This window comes from Garra rufa, chromosome 22, assembly GCF_049309525.1.
Source record: "Garra rufa chromosome 22, GarRuf1.0, whole genome shotgun sequence".
Classification (NCBI taxonomy): Eukaryota; Metazoa; Chordata; class Actinopteri; order Cypriniformes; family Cyprinidae; genus Garra; species Garra rufa.
The window spans coordinates 40,976,878-40,988,949 of NC_133382.1; the positions used below are offsets into that span (position 1 = coordinate 40,976,878).

The 12,072-nt window shown below is 30.4% G+C and overlaps 1 protein-coding gene across 1 annotated transcript in view; it reads left to right on the forward strand.

The window, feature by feature from the left end:
• LOC141297562 (calcium-activated potassium channel subunit alpha-1-like) overlaps nucleotides 1-12,072 on the forward strand; it is an 89,044-nt gene that overhangs the window by 21,228 nt on the left and 55,744 nt on the right. The window contains exons 4-5 of the mRNA XM_073827978.1: nucleotides 6,778-6,871; nucleotides 8,295-8,406. Of these exons, the coding sequence (XP_073684079.1) occupies nucleotides 6,778-6,871; nucleotides 8,295-8,406 (206 nt within the window). The remainder of the gene's footprint in view (nucleotides 1-6,777; nucleotides 6,872-8,294; nucleotides 8,407-12,072) is intronic.

Consider the following 12,072-nt stretch of genomic DNA (forward strand, 5'->3'; position numbering starts at 1 on the left):
TACTGTAAATAAGCTTTTCAAATAAAAGAATGTGTTCAAATTTTATTCAATTTTTTATTTGCTATCTTTAATTTTTTTTTCTTTTTAAAAGTTAAATTGAAGTTATGTGCTTTCATTTGATAGTCTGTTTTAGAAGTAATACATTTGTATTAAACAGGGTTATTATAGTTGAATAGAGATAAGTTAAATAGAAAAAAATAAATCAAAATGATGTAAAATAACAAACTTAAATAATAATTAATGAAAACTAAAACAAAAATGACAGCAAAATCACTAAAACCTTAAATAAAATTATAGTAGGATATTTCAAAATACGTCAAAAAACATCAAATTATGATTGAAATTATTTTTAATAATAATTTTTTAATAATTCTTAATTTTAAAGAATAATGAGAATTTAATAATGAGTAATAAAGCAATTATTAAACAAAAATTATAATGATAAATAAATGAATCAATAATACAGAATAAAATATTTTTTATATATACAGTATTAAATATTAATACTATGATACTATTTATACTCCTGCTTAAGGCTGCATTTAATTGATCAAAATTACAGTCAAAATTGTGAAATATTAGTACAATAAAATAAAAACTTTTTATATGTGAATATATTGTAAAATAAGTTATTTCTGTAATCAAAGCTGAATTTTCAGCATCATTACTCCAATTACTAAAACTTAGAACTAGAAAATATAAAAAATATAAATAAAAAGTACTTGAAAATTTTATTAAAAACTACCTTACTATCTCAATTATACCAAAAATTAAATCATAAAACACAGAATTTCCAGACAAAATAAAACTATTTATGAATTTCTGGGATAAAATAAAATATTTAAATTAAATTAAATTAATTTAAAAAATAAAAAAATTAAATAAAATAAAAAAATGACAAATAATCAATAAATAAATAATATAATATAATAACAAAATTAAATTAAATTAAAAATATATGATTGAACAAACAAACACATTTCATATGGCCTATTAGTGTTAAGTTTCTAATAAATTATTGAACTGTCAGATTTCTATTCAATTGATTAGATGCCTTTTTGAGTATTAAAAGTAAATTAAACCTTTAATACAGAATATAGAATCTATCTATTTATAAATAATACCTAAAAATACACATTCATGAACTGAAATAAACGTTTAGGCTACATTTTCTCTGTTCAAAAGTTAATCATGAGCTGTATTCATGAATAAGTGATGGGGACTGGGGTGGAAGGAATCGTCCCTTGGGCTTCGACAGACAGGTTTAGGAATAGAAACACAGCGAGAGCGAGTTTAGAGAGGCACCACTGAACATACGCTGTTTCTGGGGTCAAACTGACGTCATCAAACATCTCACACATCAGTGAGCTCATAAAGGTGAAGAGCGTTATGACACAACCGCTTTACGCCACGGGCATGATGCTACTTTTTTAACTGAATAGACTGCGATTAAAGCAGAACTGGCCATTACTGTAAACACCAGCAGTTGCATCTGTCAGAAATCATCTTAATAAAACAGTACTTTACATTATTTTCCATTGACTAAAAGTAAACGTTTCAGAAAGGTAGTTTATTTGACATGTGCAAATGTTTGAGATCAGTAAGACTTGTAATGTGTTTAAAGAAGTCTCTTATGCTCATCAAGGCTGCATTTATTTGATCAAAAATACTGAAAAAAAACGTAATATTGCTAAATGTTTTTACAATGTAAAATAATGTTTTTTATTTTAATATACTTTAAAATATAATTTATTCCTGTGATGCAAAGCTGAATTTTCATCCGCTGTTACTCCAGTCTTAAGTGTCACATGAACCTTCAGAAATGATTCTAATATACTGATTTATTATTTTTATTATCAGTGTTGGAAACGATTGTGCTGCCAAATATTTTTTTGGAACCTGTGATTCTTAACAAGTTAAAAAGAACAGAATTTAGTCAAAATATAAACCTTTTCTAACAATATCTAAAATAAAGTCTTTACACACATCATTGGTAAAAAAAAAGTAAGACTAAAAATCTACTGACCCCAAACTTTTGAACAGTAGTGAAGATTGTTAGAAAACCTTTCTATTTAAAAAAAAAACTGTTCTTTTTAACCTTTTATTAAACAAAGAATCCTGAAAAAAAGTATTCCAAATATTCAAATATTGAGCAGCACAACTGTTTAGAATGATTTCTGAAGAAATAAATTACATTTTAAAATATGTTCACATAAAAAAAACAGTTATTTTAATTAAAATAAATATATATAAAATATTTCAAAATATAACATTTTTTTCTGTATTTTTGATCAAACAAATGCAGCCTTGATGAGCAGAAGTCTTTAAAAAACATTAAAAATCGTATTGATCTTAAACTTTTGAGCGGCAGTGTATATTTATCATACTGTGTATTAAATAATTATTTGCTGAAAATCTGAGATCTCAAATCTTTTTTCAATTGGTCACAAGATACATGAGAACTAATTACTTCTGGTGTCATTGACAGGTTTGGAAGGACATGAGAGTGTGTAAATAAGGAAACCAAATTAACCTAATTGCATCACTTCAGTTAAATACACATGCAATTTAGTATGTATGAAATGACATTGGCGGATAGAATTACACTGATCCTTGTGTGTGATCCTGGATGCATTGTGTCGTCTTAGAGAAGTAGTTCACCCAAAAAAATGAAAGTTTGCTGAAAATGTGCTCACCCTGAGGCCATCAGGTTTGGAGAAATGTGTCATTCCATCACTTGCTCACCAATGAATCATGTGCAGTGAATGGGTGCCGTCAGAATGAGAGTCCAAACAGCTGATAAAAACATTATAATAATCCACAAACAATCCACACAGTAATAACCATCAATAGTCTATCATTAAGACATTTCTAAAGGGTCATCGGATGCAAAACTCACTTTTCCATGTTGTTTGAACATTAATGTGTGTTGGTAGTTTGTGTACACAACCACCCTACAATGATAAAAATCCACGCAATGGTATTTTTTTAATCTTTAAAAGTAATATCCCCTTTAAAAAAAAAGAAAAAAACCGTCTTGATGGATTTGTTCCAGCTTTTGTCTTAAGATGTTTACTGAATCAGCTTCCAGGAGAGATCAGATGTGCTAATACATTAGCCACATTTAAATGCAGACTCAAAACTCATCTGTTCAGTTGTGCATTTATTGAATGAGCGCTGTGCAAGTCCGAACAGATTGCATTATTTTATGTATAATCATTTTACTGTGCTAATTAATTTTAAATAATTTTTTTAAATAATCTTAAATGCTCTTAAATTCTGTTTTTATTGATGTGATTATTATTTTGTAATTTTTATGATTTTTATGCTTTTATGATTTTAATTCCTTTTATGTACAGCACTTTGAATTGCCATTGTGTATGAAATGTGCTATATAAATGAACTTGCCTTGCCTTGCCTTGATCGACTGGAGTGGTGTGGATTACTTGTGGATTATTGTGATGTTTTTATCAGCTTTTTGGACTCTCATTTTGTCTGCACCCATTCACTGCAGAGGATTCTTTGGTGAGCAAGTGATGGAATGACACATTTCCACAAATCTGATGAAGAAACAAACTCATTTTCAGTACATTTTCATTTTTTGAATGAACTATTCATTATAAATACATAAACACATACAGTAATTTACGCTTGCAAGTTTGAATTTAGAATAATAAATATCAAAAGCAATATGTTTTAGAACAGTTTTGCTTGTTTCAGTAAATCTTGTTCTGACCTATTGTGTTGTAATCTTTCACATCTTCTATATCTAAACAGCATGTCCTGTTCAGCATTAGAAACACGCACTCACGCCGGCCTGCTCAGAACAGACCTGTTGACACAGGAAGTGAGCCTTATCCCCTTCCTCATTAGTGCATCATGGGGGATTTAGCAATTTCATTTGAGACTTTGGCCTCTGGCTAGCAGCGTTTAATTGTCCTGAGCGCTATAAACCTGCAGCGGGTCAGGGCCGGAGGACGGCATTAGAGCGCGTGCTGGAGCACATTAGAATATGAATGTTTGTTTGTCAGAGAAACAACAGGTACAGACGTGGGCGAGCGCCATTTCTGCCTCTCTGTAGCCTTGAATCTCGACATTTGTTTGCCGGCAAGAAGTGTGACCCAAACACATGCCACAAAGCCTCCTGCGTTCTTAAGGTCCTGTGAATATCACTGGTGATGAATAATGATTGTGTGAATGAGGAAAATGCAACAGATTTATCAGAAAAGGATGCTGACAAGAGAAGAAGAGATAGAGATAGATAGAGAGATGAATCAATGGGTGAATGGATGGATGCATGATTATTAGATGATGGATGGGCGGTTGGATAGATGAATTAATGGGTGAATGGATGGATGATAAATAGAAAGATGGATGATGAATGAATAGATGGATGCACGTATGATGGCTTGATGGATTGTTAGACGGATGAATGAATAAATGGGTGAATGGATGAATGGTTAGATGGATGGATGGGTGAATGAATCACTGGGTGAATAGATGAACCAATGAATGATTAATTGTTAGATGGATGATTGGATGGATGGACAAATGGATGAATAAATCAATGGATGGATAAATAATAAAATAATAAATGCCTAGTTTTATTGATGGATGAATGGCTAGATGGATGCATGCATGCATGGATGGATGGATGGATAGATAGATGGATGGATTATTAATGCCTAGATAGATGGATGGTTGGATGATGAATGGCTAGATGGATGGGTGGATGGATGAGTGAATCAATGGGTGAATTGATGGAAAATGGATGGGTAATGAATGGCTAGTTGGATGGATGGATGGAACAGTTGATGGATCAATGGATTAATGGTTGGATGGATGGATGGATGGATGAATGAATTGACCAGTAGATGGTTGGATGGATGATGAATGGAAAGATGGATGATGAATGACTAGATGGATGCACGGTATGATGGCTTGATGGATTGTTGGATGGATGAATGAATCAATGGGAGAATGGATGAATGGTTAGATGGATGGATGGGTGAATGAATCACTGGGTGAATAGATGAACCAATGAATGATTAATTGTTAGATGGATGATTGGATGGACAGACAAATGGATGAATAAATCAATGGATGGATAAATAATAAAATAATAAATGCCTAGTTTTATTTATGGATGAATGGCTAGATGGATGCATGCATGCATGGATGGATGGATGGATAGATAGATGGATGGATGGATTATTAATGCCTAGATAGATGGATGGTTGGATGGATGATGAATGGCTAGATGGATGGGTGGATGGATGAGTGAATCAATGGGTGAATTGATGGAAAATGGATGGGTAATGAATGGCTAGTTGGATGGATGGATGGATGAATAGACCAGTAGATGGTTGGATGGATGATGAATGGAAAGATGGATGATGAATGACTAGATGGATGCACGTATGATGGCTTGATGGATTGTTGGATGGATGAATGAATCAATGGGTGAATGGATGAATGGTTAGATGGATGGATGGGTGAATGAATCATTGGGTGAATAGATGAACCGATGAATGATTAATTGTTAGATGGATGATTGGATGGATGGACAAATGGATGAATAAATTAATGGATGGATAAATAATAAATGCCTAGTTTTATTGATGAATGAATGATAAATGGCTAGATGGATGGATGATGAATGGCTAGATGGATGCATGCATGGATGGATGGATAGATAGATGGATGAATGATGAATAGCTAGATGGATGGACGGGTGGATAGGTGGTTGGATGACTGAATCAATGGGTGGATGGATGATGAATGGCTAGATGGATGGATGGACTGATGGATGATTGATGGATGATAGATTCTCACTCATGAGCTGAACTAAACTAGAGCAGAGACAGTTGTTGAATTGTGAGGTTCTTTTTTCTCACATTTACTGTATGTGGCCTGTGACCTGAGCCTCCAGTGAAGTATTACTTACGTTAAACGTCTCTTAATTACAGCCGGGCTTGAGTTTCAGCTGAGTCGTGTCACTGAGAGCTGGGGTGCGTCTCTCTGACCCGCGGGAACAGAAGTGAGCAAACAGAGCTGGATAGAGTTGCATTTGTCAGTCCTGCAGCTGTTCTCAAACTCCTTCAGGTTGAGAGTTTCACAGCTCGCTGTTCTCTCTCGGGTCCTTTGATGTTCGCAGCCTTTGTACAGGAGTGTTCAGTCGCTTACACTGGAGTCAAACCCCATCCAACCCGAATAACAAACCAGATCAGAGTTTACTGTAATCACTCTGATCTCTGAACCGCTTCCTGGATGAGTTAATTATGTCAGCCAACATTTGGTATAAGAAAAAGTTGATATACAGGATATACATGTGTCAACGGTTATGAGAGGTAAATATTTACATGGAAAAAGACTCTTATAATTGCCTTCAGGAGATCCAAAAAATAAATGCACCTACTGTATGTCACATAAAAGCATACATTACAAATCATAATATCATTGCTTTAATAATTAATACTATTTCTGAATAGTTTTCTGCTTCATAATGATGTTCATTCTTTTGGCTGTCGGCAATGAGATGCATTTATCGTCCAAATGCGATCTGCATTATGATTTTATGAAATGTGGTTATTCATTATTACTAAAATGTATTGATCGATCAGCCAAGTCGAGACAAATGCTTTAATGAAATAATGCTTAATTCAGACGTTAAAGAGTTTGAATGTATAATGTATAACTGTAATGTAAGATGATTTACATTAAACGGGATGTATTTCACTGAACCTTCTGCTTTGGTTTGTGTTTTTGTTTAAACAGACCCATCGAATCCTGTCAACATTTCGACAAGGACTACACATTACAGATCGATATGGCCTTCAACGTGTTTTTCCTCTTGTACTTTGGACTGCGTGTAGGTTTATTTAACATGGATTGTACACATTTACACATGCAGTTGTTTACCATACACTACTACTTCTTAATATTTTAAATATTTTAGTTTAAGTTTTAGTAATTTTCAGGATTTTTAGCATTTAGTAATTATTTATTTTATTGTGTTGTTGCTTTAATTAGTTAAAATTGGGGAAAATATTTCTTGATATTTTTAAGTAGCTTTTATTATTTTTATTAATTTATTTTAGCTTTGTTTTAGTAATTCCATTTTTTCTGTCAAGTTTTATTGATTTTTATTTCAGTTTTAGTAATTTTAGTACTTCAGTTTAAACATTGTATTTCTGATTTTCCTTTGTTTATTATATAATTATTTATATAATATTATTATTTATAATTATTTCTATTTTATTGTTAATAAATATTGTGATGTATAACAATAAAAAGTAAGAATAAGAATAAAATGATTATCACTATTATTATTAATAATAGTTATTTTATTATTTGTATTTTAGTTTAGCTTCTGTAAAGTTTTGATTTGTTTTTATTTCAGTTTTATTAAGTTTCTTAAGTTTAGGTTTTTCATCTAGTATTTATATATTTTTTAAATATGAATTTTATTATTATATAATTATTTATATAATACTATTATTTGTAATTATTTCTATTTTCTTATCAATAAATATTATATAATAATAACTTATTATTATTATTATACTTACTATTATTATTAAAACATTATTTCTTAATATTTAGAATTAGCTTGTATTATTTTATTACTTCAATTTAACTTAGTTTTAGCAATTTTTTTCTGTAAAGTTTTGATTTGTTTTTATTTCAGTTGTACTAAATTATCTAATATTTATTTGTCTTAAATATTTTTCATTTTTATTATTTTATTCGGTTTATTTCAGTGTTATTTTAGTATTAATCATATACTGTTATATATTTCTTAATATTTTTAATTATCTTTTATTTTTAGATGTAATTTTAGCTTAAGTTTTAGTAATTTATGGATTTTTCATTCAAGATAAATATATAAAAACATTTCTGTATAGCTCCAATTAGTCTATTTATTTATTTTATTTATTAATATTTTCAGTTTTAGTTATTTATGTTTTTAAGTTTAGGTTTTTTCATCTAATAATAATTTATCTAATTTTATATATTTTATTTTTATTATTTTATTATTCTGTTTACGTATTCTGTGTATATATTTTTAAATGTTTATTTTTTATTTTATATATATATATATATATATATCTCTTAATATTTTATTTTTATATTTAAGTTTTTGTCATTTAGGTTTTTGTTATTTGTGTTTTAAGTTTAATTTGTCATTTAATATTTATTCTTTTATGTTTTATTTTGTTATATTTTTATATTTTAGTTAAGCTTTATATCAATTAGTTGTATTTTTAAATTCTTTCTTTTCTTCTTCTCAGTTCATCGCAGCCAACGATAAGCTGTGGTTCTGGCTGGAGGTAAATTCAGTGGTGGATTTCTTCACCGTCCCGCCCGTATTTGTATCCGTCTATCTGAACCGGAGCTGGCTGGGTAAAACACTCTCCCATTACTGCGTCTTTACCTTTAATACCTGATAATTTCATCAGATTATGAGCAGAGGGTGTTAGAAATGTAAAACCTACAGGAAGATATTATTAGATAAAGGTCTCTACTGCCACCTGCTGGACATTACATGTATTACGTTGAATCTGTCAGTACACTCACAATCTGGCAGAAACACACCATCCGTAACACCAAATCAGCTTATTCAGTTGGTCGCTGGGATTTGTGATCTCTGGCATGCTGGGAATTAGAGAGACGTTCTCTAGAAATCCTCCTATTGTTAAAAATGGCTGATTGTTTGTTCTCCTGCATCATTTGTGAGGTCTTTTGAGGGCATGTGGAGCTCAGGTCACATCTAAACCACGGAATAATCATTAAACTACTGCAGGAGTCATTCAGCTGAGTGGTTTATTAAGGGCTTTCACTGGATTTACTGGATTATTTTTTGATTATTAAATTGTTTAATTGTTTAGAGTAATTGTTGCAGTGAAATCGAAGCCTATTTTCTAAACAATCTTGTGTTTCTGGATTGATTTTGTACTTTAGGAGATTTCCAGGATGTCTGATAGTTTTTTTGTTGTTGTTGTTGTAGAGCATACTTGGTCAAAAACTAGGCATTTACTGGACTTTTATTTAGTAAGGATGCATTAAATTGATCAAAAGTGACGGTAAAGACATTTATTATGTTACAAAAGATTTCTATTTCAAATAAATGTTGTTTTTTTTTATATTAATTATATACTACTATTTATAATATTTATATTTTATTATCAATAAATATTGTAATATAATAATAATAATAATAATAATAACAATAATAATAACAACAATACTTATTACTATTAATAAATATTGTTTCTTAATATTTTATCTTAGTTAAGTATTTTTTGTGACGTTTTGATTTGTTTTTATTTCAGTTTTCGTAATTCATCAAATATATATAATATATTTTAACATTAATTATATACTATTATATATTTCTTAATATTATCTTTTATTTTTATATTTAATTTTAGCTCAAGTTTTTGCTTACTTGTGATTACAAACGAGTTATATTTCAAATAAATGCTGTTTTTTCCATTTTTTATTTTTATTATTTATTTTATTAAATACACTATTGTTTATAATTGTTTAATAATAAAACATTGTTATTATTATTATTATATTTATAACATTTTATTGTTATCAAATATTGGGAATAATAAATAAATACATATTAAAATTAAGATTATTATTATTAATAATAATAATAATAAATAATATTTCTTATTTCTATATTTCTAAATTTTTAAATATATATATATATTCATTTTATTATTTGGTTTATTTCAGTGTTATTTTAGCATAAACTATATACTATTGTATACTTTTATCTTAACTGTTAATAATTTATGGTTTTTCATTTTTATTTAAGATAGATAAATATTAGGGGAAAAAACACTTTTCTGTATAGATTCAATTGGTTATTAGTCTATTCAATTAGTCCTAAAGAGTCCTAAAAATAAAATGCATCAGTTTCCACAAAATTATTGTGCAGCACAACTGTTTTCAACATTGATAATACTAAGAAATATTTTGCAAGCAGCAAATCAGCATATTAGAATGATGGCTGAAGGATCATGTGACACTTAAGACTAGAGTAATGATGCTAAAAAAATCAGCTTTGCATCACATAAATAAATTACATTTCACAGTATATTCACATAGTAAAGAGTTATTCGAAATTCCAATAATATTTTCACTGTATTTTTGATCAAATAAATGCAGCCTTGGTGAGTCTTCTTTCAAAAACCATGAAGAAATCTTACAGATTAACATTAGCTAGTTTAAAAACTGTCACATTAGAAGTGTGCAAACAGGCCACAAGTGAGTGATTTGGCACTAAGCCTTCATAATGTAGATTAAGTGCTGCCCTCTGCTGGTAATATTTGCACAGAGCCAGAAAAAACACTACATAAACACTGTGATTTGACGAGAGGTCTGCTTGTGACTGCTTTAATGCTTCACATCCCTCATGAATTGAGTCGTGGTCAAAGCGCAGCTTATGTTCTTCATGTCCGCATCTGTTTTCAAGGACTTTAATCCTCCTATAGGGAACAAGAGGTCACCGGGTCACGTCATCCAGCTTTAGTTATTATTCAGCTTTCATTGACTTAATGTCTTTTTGTTGCTACATGTGTGTGTCTGTGTGTGGAGTGCATCCAGAACACATTCATCCTGGTTTGAAGTGTTTTTACAGCAGTTTTAATAGGTTACAAGTGATTCCGTTCAGTGTTAAACATCAAAGACGTTAGTTTGGTGTTGCTTAGCAACCGCATCACAACATTCTAAAAGCATTCAAAAACTGTTACATTGTATCGTACTTGGTTACATTGTAACATTGTATTGTATCATAGTTCCGCACATTCAAAAACCAACTCAGATGATCTTTAAAATCTTTGTACATTTGTAGTTTGAATCATTGATGATTATAGAGTTTTTGAGCGTTATGTTGCAGCAGATGATGTGCATGTTGAACAGGCTTTCTGTCTGGCCTCCGCATGAATCCCAGGGCGATTCCTAAAGGAGCTTATACTGTAATATCCTGATGAAAAGGGTTTGCTCTAAGCTTTCACTTCATGATCGCAACTGGGATGTCGTTTTTTTCCCGGTGGGCTTCAGTGCATTTTGACCACCTTTTGTGGGTTTGAGACGGAACTTCTTTCCTGTGGATTTGTTGCTGTGAATTGTGAGTTTTTATCTGAATCGACATCATGATCCCGACTAAGATGTTGGTGTACCGGAGCCCTGACGGGGCCACGCTCACCGAGACCCTTCCCAACACACGCAGACGCAAGAAATCCTGCGGTGAGCTCTTTCACAACGGCTACCGTGTGAAGATGCTCCACGCGGCCGTCTGCGAGAAAGAGGAGCGTGACGACTTTCACCACACGCTGTCCTCGTGTTTCCATGCCATCTCCTACTGGGGTAAGAGCTGATGCAGGAATCAACACCCGTTGCTGGATGTTTCCTGTTTCTACAAGAACAAGAAAGCAGCGATAATCAGCTTTACAGATGTTTCCTCTTGTATTTGGAGAAAGCTGCTTTGTTTTAATTTGGCAGTGATTTATGAGACATGGGACAAAACAAAACACTAAAAATCACAGGATTTAAATTTTGAAAATAATCAGAGATGATCAATAGACTGTCAATATACCATTGCATTATTTATTATTAAATTTTTTTAAGTCTAAAATCTGCTGTCCTCAGCAGACTGTAGCTTAAAATGTGAATACATGTATATTGAGCAAAAATATAAATATTTAAAAAATAGTATAAATATAAATAATATAAGTAATTATTGATATATATTTTATAATTATAATTTTAAAAATAAATATTTAAATAAAATCAGTGAATAGTGATGTCAGTTTTTATTAAGAAGTGCAACTGGTAAATTTTATATTCTTTTTATAATTTCAAGTTATTTTTTATATTCAATTTTATATTTTTATATTAATTATATTATTTTCTATTTTTAAAATGATAGTATAATTAGATTTAAACTTAGATAATCAGAGATAGTCAATAAAATGTAAATGTGCCATTGCATTTGATTGTCTTAATTCTGATATTATTTTATTATTTTTTTTGATTATTAAATCTTTTAAGTCT